The sequence below is a fragment of the Chlorocebus sabaeus genome, chromosome 1, assembly GCF_047675955.1.
Source record: "Chlorocebus sabaeus isolate Y175 chromosome 1, mChlSab1.0.hap1, whole genome shotgun sequence".
Lineage (NCBI taxonomy): Eukaryota > Metazoa > Chordata > Mammalia > Primates > Cercopithecidae > Chlorocebus > Chlorocebus sabaeus.
This window is the reverse complement of record NC_132904.1, coordinates 11,632,035-11,646,141: the sequence shown is the minus strand read 5'-3', so window position 1 is coordinate 11,646,141 and position 14,107 is coordinate 11,632,035. Positions and strand designations below refer to the sequence as shown.

At 45.2% G+C, this 14,107-nt stretch overlaps 1 protein-coding gene across 1 annotated transcript; it reads left to right on the top strand.

Moving 5' to 3' along the window:
* The first annotated feature begins 2,405 nt into the window (after nt 1-2,405).
* On the top strand, nt 2,406-7,515 carry LOC103234127 (mammaglobin-B). The gene is made up of 3 exons (XM_037997591.2): nt 2,406-2,608; nt 4,208-4,395; nt 7,298-7,515. The coding sequence occupies exons 1-3, from the start codon at nt 2,554-2,556 to the stop codon at nt 7,328-7,330; spliced, it is 276 nt and encodes a 91-aa protein (XP_037853519.1). The 5' UTR covers nt 2,406-2,553; the 3' UTR covers nt 7,331-7,515.
* Nucleotides 7,516-14,107: the final 6,592 nt, after the last annotated feature.

Genomic DNA, 14,107 nt, shown 5'->3' with positions numbered 1-14,107 from the left:
CACTGTGACCCTAATTAAACAGGGGTGGGGTTTCTATCATGTGAGGCTGTCCCGTCCTTCTCCTGATTCTATGTGGCCATATTCCTTCCCTCCCTTACCTTGCCAGATGCTATCTGTCCTCAAGCTTCTGTACTTGCAGTTCCCTCTCCCTGAAATGCTCTTCCCCAGATGTGTCCCCGGACATCACCATCCACTCATCCAAGTCTCAGCTGAAACAGCACCTGCTCTACAGGCTGCCTTGGGGGACTTACAGGCCACTGACCCTGGGCAGGCCATCTATGACAGCGTTCAGCTGTTGTGAATATTTTGCTGTTCTTTGCAGCAGTGACCACTTTCTCATAGCTCTAACGTGTCTTATCTTTAGTCTTGTTCTTTGTGTCCTTCATTAGAAAATAAGGCCCACAGGAGCAAGCACCTGGTCTAACCTGTTTCTAGAACTGAATCTAGCGCAGGGCCCAGCTCACAGGAGAAGCTGTGATGAAGCAACAGTGATGTGGATAACAAGGGATCTATGCATGAATGCAACTGCCGTTTATTCAGAATTATCTTGTGCTTGGCCATGTGATTAAAAATTTACAGACTGTTGGCCGGGAGAGGTGGCTCACAACTGTAACCCAGTACTTTGGGAGGCCAAGGCGGGTGGATCACAAGGTCAGGAGTTTGAGACCAGCCTAGCGAACATGGTGAAACCTCGTCTCTACTAAAAATAGAAAAAAATAAATAAATAAAAATTAGCTGGGTGTGGTGGTGCACACCTGTAATCCCAGCTACTCAGGAGGCTGAGGCAGGAGAATCACTTACCTGGGAAGTCTAAGGTTGCAGTAAGCTGAGATCACGCCACTGCACTCCAGCCTGGGCAATAAGAGTAAGACTCCATCTCAAAAAAAAAAAATTTACAGAGCGTCTATCATCATTACAAAAATTCAGCATCATGGCTGGGCATGGTGGCTCACACCTGTAATCCTAGCACTTTGGGAGGGTGGGATTTGGGTGGGTGGATCACCTGAGGTCAGGAGTTCGAGACCAGCCTGGCCAACATGGAGAAACCCCATCTCTACTAAAAATATGAAAATTATCCAGGCGTCGCACCACATGCCTGTAATCCCAGCTACTCAGAAGGCTGAGGTAGGAGAATCGCTTGAACTTGGGAGACAGAGGTTGCAGTGCGCCAAGATCGTGCCATTGAACTCCAGCCTGGGGCAAGACTCCATCACAAAAAAAAAAAAAAAAAAAAAAAAAAAAAAATTCAGCATCACTTATACCCATTTAGTAAAGAGAGAAAGGAAGCCCAGAGGGACCAGCGTTGTAACTTGCCTAAAGACATAGCATGACTACATGTGGCCTCCGGGATCCACACTCACACCTGCCCAAATCTCATCACCTAAATCCCATCATAGACCAACCCCATTGCCACCCACTGCCCAGCACTGCCTACCCAAGCAGTCAGCTACTCCACTCACTCCCAGCATCCTCTCAACCAGGGGAAGGAAAACCATAAAAGACTAACAAAGAACTAAGCACGAATTAAATTATAAATATATTGTAAAATAAATAGTGTTGTAATTCTTAACAAGAATAACAAGAAGCTTTCAGTTGAGGTTATATATTAATGTTTTTCCCAAAACTTAAAGCACTTTTCTGGGCTGGGCACGGTGGCTCACGCCTGTAATCCCAGCACTTTGGGAGGCTGTGGGGGGCAGATCACCTGAGGTCAGGAATTCAAGACCAGCCTGGCTAAAATGGTGAAACCCCATCTCTACTAAAAACACAAAGATTATCCGGGTGTCCTGGCACACGCCTGTAATCCCAGCTACCCAGGAGGCTGAGGCAGGAGAATCGCTGGAACCCGGGAGGCGGAAGCTTCAGTGAGCTGAGATCGCGTCACTGCACTCCAGCCTGGACAACAGAACAAGACTCTGTCTCAAAACAACAACAACACTCCAAAAAACAAAACAAAAAAACCCCCACTTTTCTGAAAAAGAAATGTCTATGGATTAGGAAGGTCTGCCTCCCAGAGGAAGATGCAGGTAGCCCAAATATTTGATGATTCCAGGACGGGCAGATATACAAGTTATGAAACTGTTTGTACCTTGAAGAATAAGGAGAAGAAGAGGAAAAGACAAAGAGGAGTAGGAGAAAAAGAATAGAAGGAGGAGGAGGAAGAAGGGAAAGAGGACTAGAAGAAAACTACAATAAAAACAACAGTGTTGAGAGCACAAGATCACACCATTGGGTTTTGCTTTATATTGTGGAGAACACTGTTGCATCCATTTTACTAAAAGCCGTGTGTCATTATTGTAGTCCCCAAATTGTCAGGGATCCAAATATTACCGCCTTCTTGGTTTCTACAAACAGGGCACAGGCTGGCTGGGCTCCCCTTGGGGCACACTATTGTGTCCTGGTCCTACGCCAGGCTGACACTTTGCTTCATTCCTGGGAGGGACTAAGGTGTCTCCCTGGGGAATAAATAGAGCAGGGCTGGGCGCTCACCTCCACAGCAGCTTCCTTGATCCCTGCCACGCACGACTGAACACAGACAGCAGCCGCCTCGCCATGAAGCTGCTAATGATCCTCATGCTGGCGACTCTCGCTCTGCACTGCTATGCAGGTGAGTTCTGGGCAGAGACGGCTGCTTCTGGGCTAGGAGTTGTCATTCTGGGCCCCTGTAGAAGAACTCGCAGCCCTTAATCCCCAGCACAGATGAACCCCAGTGTGAAGGGCCTGGGTGTGGTAGGCCTTAGGATCCCTGTGAGTTCCTGATTATCAAGCGGGCAGTGCCCTCGTGGGCTGTCCCCTGCATTGGAGCTGCACGTGGCGTATCATGGCACTCGGGGTCTCACCATGATCACGGCGACCATAGAAACCAGGATGAGTCTCAGGATTGAATATTGAAATTAACAATTTCAGTGGGGCAAGGGAGAGATGGCGTCTGCACTTAGAAACCACGAAATAATCGTGGGTCTCCTTGAATGTGGAACGAAATAGGAAACCTCCCAGGACAGAAGGGCCAGGCTGCAGAGTGTGACCCAGTTTCTCTCACCCTGTGTGGCTCACTCTATGTTCTCAGAGTTGATCTGGGTCCTTCTGGGATGCCCTTTCCCTCCCAGTTGCTTCAGGCTCAAGGCAGACCGGTGAGGAGAACTCACCCCCCATGGAGTCTCCTTCCAGCACTGAAGATCCAGTGGGAGGCAAAAGCCCCGGCGGCTGGAATCAGCACTAGTAGTTCCATAGGTAGCCTGCCTTGTGCAATTCACAAAGGCGGATTCCAAACCCTACCGTATTGGTGTCCAAGGTAGATGCAGACGCGTAGAAGGGTGACAAGCTCACAGTCAACAAACTAGAAAATCACAAAGTCCAGAGCACAACCAGCTCACATGAAGCCAAGTCCTGAGCTCTTTCCTCTCCCTTACAGTGGGGGGTGACCTCAGATCCCTTCATAGACAAGTTCTATTTCCCATTCATGTGTGTGTGTGTGTTTGAGACAGGGTCTTGCTGTGTCACCCAGGCTGGGACTGGGACTGGTGTGCAATGGCACGGTCTCAGCTCACTGCAACCTCTTCTTCCCAGGCACAAGTAATGCTCCTGTCAGCCTCCCAAGTAGCTGGGACTACAGGTGGGCACCACAATGCCTGGCTAATTTTTAATGTTTTTGTAGAGATGAGGTCTCCCTATGTTGTCCAGGCTGGTCTTGAACTCCTGAGCTCAAGCAATTTGCCTACCTTGGCCTCCCTAAGTGCTGAGATTACAGGCGTGAGCCACTGTGCCTGGTCACACATTCCCTTTTATTGCAGTAGAGTCAATAGAACGAATGGACAATGTCCTAGACCCATTAATCTGAAATCCTTGGAAACCCTCGCTGATGCTGGGCATGATAACAGGGAAGCATTGCATGACTTTGAACCAAGAAAGCCCAAGTGATGTTTGCTGTGTGCCCCCAGTCAGAGCACCTCATTTCTCAAAGGTCCTCTTCACCAAGGACACACGGGGTTGGGCTTCTCTGGGTTTGGGAGGTTGGAGAGAATTTGCAGAGCCTGAGTTTATGCTCTCAGAATTGAGAACTCTACATCCTGCACCAAAATCTTTCTGAACCTCGGTCTGTCCCTGGAGGTACGAAGACAGCCGGCTTTCCCAATTCATCCGTAAAATGAGCTCACACCTCTGGTAATGGCCCATGTTCTTGGGTATTTTTTTTTTTTTTTTTTTTCAGATTCTGGCTGCAAACTCCTGGAGGATGTGGTTGAAAAGACCATCAATTCCGACATATCTATACCTGAGTACAAAGAGCTTCTTCAAGAATTCACAGACAGCGAGGCTGCCGCAGAGGCTATGGGGAAGTTCAAGCAGTGCTTCCTCAGCCAGTCACACAGAACTCTGAAAAACTTCGGACTGATGATGGTAATTTTGGCTTCTTCTTAGGTACCCTTTGAAAATCACCGATCAGAACCAGCGGGCTCTAAACTTTATATATCAATTCATTAAACTGTGTCTCCAGGCTGCTTTGCCACTTCACACTGAGAATCTTTAGGGAGTGATAAATGGAAAAGGCAAAAGGGAGAAAAGCAAGACCTAGAGATCACCCATCTACCTCTGACCTCACCAGTCCATTCTCACACAGACACAGACGCACATAAGCACACAAGTATAGACACACAGACACACAGCGACAGGCATCTGCATTTTTTTTTTTTTTTTTTTTTTGAGACGGAGTTTCGCTCTGTCACCCAGGGTGGAGTGTAGTGGCACGAATCTCAGCTCACTGCAACCTCCACCTCCCGGATTCAAGTGAGTTGCCTGCCTCCGCCTCCCAAGTATTTGGGATTACAGGTGTACACCACCATGCCCGGCTAATTTTTGTATTTTTACTAGAGACGGAGTTTTGCCATGTTGGCAAGGCTGGTCTCAAACTCCTGACTTCAAGTGATCTACCTCCCTTGGCCTTCCAAAATTCTGGAATTACAGGTGTGAGCCACCGCGCCCAGCCAGACACATGCACATTTTTATTAAGAGAAAAAATTTGGTTCTCAAGGAGTCACACACTTGTAGGAGCAACCTACTAAGACATTTCCTAGTTTCACAAAACAAATATTAAAAACATTCTTATTATTTTTTATCTAGCTCAGAAAATACAATTTGTGCAAATTCTGCGTTTTCTAAAATAAAGAAAAAGAATTTTTTTGAGATGGAGTTTCACTCCGTTGCCCAGGCTGGAGTGTAGTGGCATGATCTTCGTTCACTGCAAACTCTGCCTCCTGGGATCAAGCAATTCTTGTACCTCAGACTCTTGAGTAGCTGGGACTACAGGCACGTACCATCCCCATGCCCAGCTAATTTTTGTATTTTTAGTAGAGATGGGGTTTCACCATGTTGACCAGGCTGGTCTTGAACTCCTGGCCTCAGGTGATCTGCCCGCGTCGGCCTCCCAAAGTGCTGGGATTACAGGTGTGAGCCATCCCTCCTGGCCTAAAATAAAGAATTTAAAATGCAAGTCCAAGCAACCAAGATTTGTTAGCATACGTGACTGGAAATCATGCACCACTTAATTAAGTGCCTCATGAAGTGGGAAGTGCAGATCACGGGTGTGAAACAGCACGAATGCTAGAATTCTTTACAACAAAGTCAATGGTTATAACATTGAGTGTTTCTGTTTATAAAGATGTGTTGGCTATGAGGTTTTTTTTTTTTTTTTGAGACAGAGTTTAGCTCTTGTTGCTCAGGCTAGAGTGTAATGGCACAATCTCGGCTCACTGCAACCTCCGCCTCCTGGGTTCAAGTGATTCTCCAGCCTCAGCCTTCAGAGTAGCCGGGATTACTGGCACACGCCACCACACCCAGCTGATTTTAAGTAGAGATGGAGTTTCACCATGTTGGCTAGGCTGGTCTCAAACTCCTGACCTCAGGTGATCTGCCCGCTTCAGCCTCCCAAAGTGCTGGGATTAGGTTTTTTTTTTTTTTTTTCTTTAAAGAATTTATTTAATACCCCAAAATTTTATTAAACATTCCATAATAGAAAATTTAGAGATATATCAAATGCTCAAGGATAAAAGTAAATATTAACTGCAATTTGGGATGGTTGAATCATTTTTTTCTTTAAAAACTCAGATTAGCCAGGTGCGGTCCCTCATACCTGTAATCCCAGCACTTTGGGAGGCCAAGGTGGGCGGATCACTTGAGGTCAGGAGTTCAAGACCAGCCTGGCCAACATGTTGAAACCCTGTCTCTACTACAAATACAAAAATTAGCCAGGCGTGGTTGCGCACACCTGTAATTCCAGCTACTTGGGTGGCTGAGGCAGGAGAATTGCTTGAACCTGGGAGGCAGAGGTTGCTGTGGGCAAAGATAGTGCCACTGCACTCCAGCCTGGGCAGCAGAGAGAGACTCCATCTCAAAAAACAAACAAACAAACAAACAAACAAAAAACCCAAACAAACCAAAAAACCCCTCAGATTAATCATTTATATTGTAAAACTCCAATGTTTCTTGTTTCCATTTTTTTGTTTTGTTTTGTTTTGTTTATTGAGACAGAGTCTTGCTCTTTTGCCCAGGCTGGAGTGCAATGGTACAATTACAGCTCACTGCAGCCTCCATCTCCTGGGCTCAAGTGATCCTCCCACATCAGCCTCTTGAGTAGCTGCAACTACAGGTGCACACTAGCACACCTGGCATGCATATATATATATATGTATTTTGGAGGGATGGGATTTTGTCATATTGCTCAGGCTGGTTTAAACTCCTGGGGTCAAGCAATCTGCCCACCTTGGCTTCCCAAAGTGCTGGGATTACAGGCATGAGCCATCGCACCCAGCCCAGCTCCAATATTTCATAGACCTCAAAGGTAGTGGTGAAGAGTCTCAGACTGTTACAACATTTCCACCTTTTATGCCTGTACAGTAACTCAAAACCATCACATTCTTGTATTTGAGCTGAGATTTTTTTTTAACAATTCTATGTGGTAAAAGTGGTATCAGAAACAGTCCAAATGATCAGGTCTTCAACAAATAGTATGTGCAGCATATTTATTGGAAAAGTTATTTCAAGGAATATAATTTTTGGAGAAAAAGAGTATTACATGGATCCCTGGTAGGGAAGAGGTCCTACAACCCCGGCCCCTGTTTGGTGTTATGAAATGTCTCCTAGAGGACAGAATAAATGGAGAGGGGATGCTGGCTTTTCTTCCACTGCAAATTTTCCTGGGAGTTAGCTGTTTGTGGACAAACGCAAGAAAACAAAAAGGCAAGTTATCATATTTGACTTAGTAAGTGAAATTTGCAAACCTAAGTGATCTGTTTTTGTTTTCCAGCATACAATGTACGACAGTATTTGGTGTAATTAAGAGTAATTAACTTTACACAAGGCGTTTGGCTCAGAGGACTACAGACTATGGCCAGAACTCATCTGTTGATTGCTAGAAGCCACTTTTCTTTCTTGTGTTGTCTTTTTATATGTGGAAACTGCTGGACAATTGTTGAAACCTCAAATTCATTTCCATTTCAATAAACTAACTGCAAATCACTAAAATTATTTCTTGTTCTTCTATTAAAAAAAAAAAAAAAAAGAGGCTTTCCAGGCTGCACAGGCAGGCTGTAGGTTGCAGACAGAAACAAGCCTCGAAGGAGCTGGGTGAGGGTCCGAGGTTTCTGGGAAATGCTTGAGTTCTCATCATCTCCAGCCCAAGAGTTGGACTTCTCTCTCTCCGAAGAAAAAAAGCATTAGCTCTTGTTGCCTAATTTTTCTCTGAAGAGTGTTTCACGCTCCACATCCCACTACCTCCCTCAGCCACTTTCTCGGGAAACCTCACACTCTTGGGGTCGTGCTCAGAAGCCCTGATTTTACCCCAGTCCCATCCATGCTGAGCCCTGCTGGTTATGCCAGGCTCCTCTGGGTTGTCTCTGGGCCTCCCCCAGGTGTGCAGGGCCCAGACCAGAGCCAGTCGGGGGGGGAGGAGTGCAAAGCAAGGTGGATCCTGTCTGAATTTTAAATTTTGATTTTGATTTGTCATGCATGGATGTTGGCGTTAATGTTCAACTTTTAAAGTATTGCATGAAAATATTACTTACCCTCATGACTGAGTTTTCTAGCATAACAACACCTTAAATAATGCAATGTTCCCCCGTCCAGTCTCTGCCAGTGGGTTCATCCTCCCCTGCCCCACAGTGAGCTGCAAAGGCCATGAGGGTTGAGGGGAGTGAGTGTGATGTGCAGGGACCCAGCACAGCAGAGGGTTTTTAAATGGAAACTAGGGTCTCGTTCATGTTCTGTCCCCTGTATTCCTGTCATCAGGGTTAGGTTATTACTACCTCTTCTGCTGTCACTTCAGCCTGTCCCTCTTCTTAGTGGGGCCATCCCCTCACCCAGGAAGACCCTGTCTGTTTCTCAGGACAACTCAGTTCCACCAGGGATGACTCTTCCCTTCAGCAAGGCAGGTGCAGGGATCCAGGCCCACAACAGGGGTCCATAATAATGTTATAATTAAAAAAAAAAAAAAAAAACATTTCTTAAAGTGAGTACATATCAATGAATCTAGCCAAGGATATATTCACCATCTTAGCAATGCAGTTGTAAAGTACAAAGTCTAATATGTTTCTATGCAGAAGTGGCCTATGAAGGCAATAACACCTGTGACCTACAAAAGTCATAGTGAGGCCTTGCACCCAGGACTGTTCCCAAACCACAGCCCAACTTGTTTTGCTTCACACCCTAAAAGTCCGGAAAAGGGAAAAGAGATTCAGAGCTAGGAACTGGAAGATGTGCACATGGGCACTCACTTAGAAACTGCAAATCTGTTCAGTGAAGGCCCTGGCCCATTTGATGAAGTGGTGAAATACATTCTAGAAAGGAAACAAGCTCCAATGGAAGGGACCACTCCAGAATGCCCATGCCACATGGGGAGCATCGCACAATGAAAAACAGGTTTGCTCTGGTGGCCAAGCCTGTGACTCAGCGTCTCAGACCCATATAACTGACAGAGGAAACTACCCTAGGGAAGGACGTAGAACTAAAAGCTTCTGAAATGGCCCAGGAAGAGAATGTTTATAAGAAACACCTTGAGGTAGCATAAGAGTGATGAGAAAGTATGAGTCGGGTCCTTGAGGCATAGGGTGCTCACACCCAGCACTTCCTGAAGACCCCTGTGAAGCTCGTTACTTTTTGCCCCAGTGTCCTAGCTCAGTGGGGGATATAGGTCTCCAAGGTGGCTACACTGGGGAAAAAGACGTCTACAGATAGCTTAGATCAAGCATCCAGGGTGTCTTATGACAATGACAGGAAAGCTCATTTTGGTCAAGACTCAAACAATGAAAAAACACACATTCAGAGTAATGCTCACGGTCATGCCTGATGGAGAAGATCATCTCTGTATATCAGTTCAGGGGAGCACAGAGCCCACTGAAGAATTCCTCAGCGGGATGGAATTTACCTGCTTCAGGCAGGGATGGATGCTGTGGCCTCGAGGTGGAAGTGGATAAAGAGGTATGAAGACTGAGGACTACTGCTGTGCCCATCGAAAGAGACACTGACTGTAACGGCTCCAGCCCCAGCGCTGACTGTGTGGAGAGTTCCAGGGGAAGCAGGGACACAGACGTGGTGACCAGCCAGGGCCTGACCACAGCTTCGGGGCCTGGATGTGGTGGTCTATTGATCACTGAATGACACTACGGGGGCCCAGGACTGCAACTGGCTGGGGTTGCACCACCAGCCTTTAGAGGTTTATAATAACTGAGGTCATAGAAACTATGTTCTGCGACCATAATTGAGTCCAATTAAAATAAAAAACAGAATTACAAGAAATTCTCCAATCACTTGGAAATTCAACACTCTACTACTAAATGATCAATGGGTGATTAAATACTTTTCGAAAATTTTGTGAAAGTGTGTGTCCAGCCCTGGGCTGCGAGGTTTAGGCAGGGACAATGGATGAACCCTTCTCTACTCTGGCCTCTTGCTGGGACAGTTGGGGCACAATGCTCTTTCACTTCCTAGATGGCCTCTGATTTGTTGAGAGCATTAGGGTCTGTGTAGCACAGCATTAATCTCTTAGATTAGGAGGACGTCTGGGATGACATCATCTTCCTCTATTTACATTTTTTTCTTACAGACAACTAGGGACGCATCAGGATGCCTGGGATCACTGCACTCTGTGACCACCTCCATCCCATTTGCACTCGGCTATAGTTCCTTACAAGGGTCTGTCTGCTATTTCATTTTTATCCTAGGTTTGTCTCCTTACAAAGTGAAGGGTTTAGAATTGAAGGATTCATAGGCAGACTTGGACTGCAACCTCAGTTGCCCTAAAACATAAACATGTTGGCTGTCAATCCTATCTGCAGGATTGCAACTGCTATCTGAGGACAGCAAGCCCAAAATGTGTGGTCCTCTCCCTATGCCTGTGTCCTGGCTAGATCTAGGCCAAGATATTTTTTATGCTCTTGGCAGCTCCCCCATATTTTCTCCAGATATCTCTTACCTTCAGCCAGATGCTTGTCAAATTTTCCAGCCTGCAACTAACAGGGGCCCAATGTGGCATTGATGATGCTTTTTCTGTGTTTTCTGTCTGCCTTACTTTCTTCTTTTGCACTGACTGAGTTGTATTTAATTTCATTTCCCTTTGCCAGTCTGAAAGTTACACATGCTCTTGATATTTTGATGTAGGGTCCAGCCCCACAGGGTTGGTGGGTTTTTCTTCCTGTGTGCGGAGATGAGAGATTGTAGAAATAAAGACACAAGACAAAGAGATAAAAGAAAAGACAGCTGGGCCCGGGGGGACCACTATCACCAAGACGCAGAGACAGGTAGTGGCCCCGAATGCCAGGCTGCGCTGATATTTATTGGATACAAGACAAAGGGGCAGGGTAAGGAGTATGAGCCATCTCCAATGATAGGTAAGGTCACATGTGTCAATCACGTGGGTCACGTGTCCACTGGACAGGGAGTTCTTCCCTGCCTGGCAGCCGAGGCAGAGAGAAAGGGAGGAGAAAGAGAGAAACAGCCTAAGCCATTGTTTCTGCATATCAGAGACTTTTAGTACTTTCACTAATTTGCTACCGCTATCTAAAAGGCTGAGCCAGGTGTACAGGAGGGAACATGAAGGCGGACTAGGAGAGTGACCACTGAAGCACAGCCTCACAGAGAGATGGTTAGGCCTCCGGATAACTGCCGGTGGGCCTTACTGATGTCAGGCCTTCCACAAGAGGTGGAGGAGTAGAGTCTTCTCTAAACTCTCCCAGGGAGAGGGAGACTCCCTTTCCTGGTCTGCTAAGTAGCGAGAGTTTTCCCTTGACACTGACGCTACTGCTCCGCTAGACCACGGTCCACTTGGCAACAGGCGTCTTCCCAGACGTTTGTGTTACTGCTAGACCAAGGAGCCCTCTAGTGGCCCTGTCGGGGCGTGACAGAGGACTCGCCCTCTTGTCTTCTGGTCACTCCTATGTCCCTTCAATTCCCATCTCTGTATGGCCTGACTTTTCCTAGGTTATGATTATAGAGCGAGGATTATAATAATGTTGGAATAAAGAGTAATTGCTACAAACTAATGATTAATGATATTCATATATAATCATATCTATTATCTAGATCTAGTATAAGTCTTCTTATTTGATATATTTTATTATACTGGAACAACGCATGCCCTCGATCTCTTGCCTCCACACCTGGGTGACTTGCTGCCCACATTTTGATGTAACATTTTTATTTTCTCTTTTAGAAAATCTTGACAACAAGTACTGATTATTTTAATACTGCTCTACAAGTTATGATCTCTTCTGTCATTATTGTCTTATTTTAGACACCTCCATTATATGAAATCTATATAGAATTTCTATATGAAATCTACATAGAAATAAGACTAGGGGAAACTGAAGTACGGACATGCGCTGGAGGATAAAACCTTAGATAGAGGAGCTATTTCTGGTAAAGAGAAAATGAGGTTTAGGATAGAACATGGATAATTATTGAGACTTACCACAGGAAAGGATGAGAGCAGAAATCTCAGATAAAGACAGCGACCTCATTCCAGTTTCTTCTGTCCTTCCTCAACTTGGGATTTTTCACCACAAAGGATGGGTAAAATTGGATCACTGGATTTCTTTAGGTGCATGAAGTCAGAAGGTCAGGTGATCAGGCTGAATGAGACAGCATCACAATCTATTATGTAGTGTCAACTACGAAAGGAAACATGTTAGCAAAATACCTGATGTATTGGTAAATAGTGCTGACCGCATGCTTTTGAAGCTGTCAGGGTATTTATCCAGAGAATGTAAAACCTTAAGGTCTTACAGTTCTGTGATTCATTAACTTTTCTCTAACTGGCATTCAGTGTGAAAAATAGTCAGTGTGAAACATAGACTGTGGGGATGGTCAAGAAGAGGTGTGAGGACCTGGTCCAGGTCTCTGCCACCAAGTTCTCCATCTGGGATTCCTTTATGTGGAAGAGGAGGTACAAATTGAGGACCACGGTGACCACCTGATAAATGTATGGCCAAAGTACTTGGACACTAGGATCTTGATTGATCCTCTAAATTTTTTCATCTTCTAGGAAGCTGATCATCAGTTTGAAGACCAATCCCTAGAGAATTACTGGGTAGTAACCTCAGTAATTATGTAGTGTCAACTATGAAAGGAAACATATGTTAGCAAAATACCTGATGTATTGGTAAATAGTGCTGACCTCATGCTTTTGAAGCTGTCAGTGTATTTATCCAGAGAATGTAAAACCTTAAGGTCTTATAGTTCTGTGATTCATTAACTTTTCTCTAACTGGTAGTCAGTGTGAAACTTAGTTCTGCCCGTCATGGGACTTCTCTCTTCCCTTTGATAGTCTACAAACCACACATTTTCATGTACGTACTCATTTGAGAGAGGGATGTGTGTGTGTGTGTGTGTGTGTGTGTGTGTGTGTGTGTATATCAGGTGAGAGAGATATATAATATATACATATTTCCAGTTATCAGAAAGTGTACAGTCAAGAAAATAAACACTATATGTAAATTAATCAGAATGACATTCCATGTAGAAATTGGTGTTAGGAATTTTGACAGACTCCAGAACCAAAAAGGGGTTATGAAAGATGCCCTCTGATTGCGAATTGCAGGAAAACCACACCAACCCTGAAGCTGGAAGAGAAAAAGATAAAATGCTATTGCCCAGATCTCATGACTGCAGGTGAAGGCGAGGCTGCTGCTGAAACTGAGCCACCTCGGCAGGAATAACAGCCATCGCACTGCACTCTGCTTTTCTGGGCTGCTGGGTGCTGCACGCTCTGCCGCCACAATCAGTACAAGGAGCAATGTGAGAAACAAAGAAACATGACTTCTGCCTCCTCTCACCTTTCAGTGACCCAGCAACGCCTTCCACTGGAGAACAAGGAGCCAGCTTCCCTGAGGTTCTGAGATGTGAAACACAACGGCTTTTATTTTACCAATGAGGGATACAAATAAAAAGTAAATCCAGAATTAAGAAATCGTGTGCCCTATGTGGCATCCCATGATTGTAATCTAGCATCTCGGTCTTCATTTTTCAGCCATTTGGAGGCCATTTGTCTGACTTATCAAAGTGTTAATAGCTGGTAAGTTTGTTCCCTAGATTATAATAAACAAGACTTAATTAGTTCAATAAATATGTAGAATAACGACCACACAAGATTTATTGGGCAATAGCCAGTACTAGGTCATCCTGGGGTAGGAAAAATTTCTGCAAATTTATGTGTTAGAGCCAAAGAATGGCTGACCTACAGTCAGAGAGATTTCAAGAAAGCTAAAGCTAGGTGTGCACAAAGTAACAGAGCTAATGACATTAAGGGGATCAACAATACATGCTACAAAAAATTTTTGTTGTCTGTTTCAGTGCAATGGACTGTTGGCGAAGAAAGGTCTGTCTAGTGAGCAAACTGTCAAGTTCACCAAAGCAAACTGTCCCCAGAAACCCACAGTGAAGATCAGGCCATCAGTTTCCTGGTTTACCTCACATATCCTGAGGTTATTTGTTCTGCTTCTCTATGCAGTCCTTCCAAAATTTATAAAACACTTCATTACACCTGTTGCAGACACCACAGGGCAACTGCTTTTCTCTCTAGAACAAGATCAAGAAAATCTACTTAATTTCTTCATCCGAAGTGGCA

Coding starts and splice junctions, on each gene's coding strand:
- LOC103234127 (XM_037997591.2), top strand. CDS start 2,554: ATGAAGCTGCTAATGATCCTCATGCTGGCGACTCTCGCTCTGCACTGC. Junction 2,609..4,207: donor CGCTCTGCACTGCTATGCAG/GTGAGTTCTGGG, acceptor TTTTTTTTTCAG/ATTCTGGCTGCAAACTCCTG. Junction 4,396..7,297: donor AAAACTTCGGACTGATGATG/GTAATTTTGGCT, acceptor TTTGTTTTCCAG/CATACAATGTACGACAGTAT.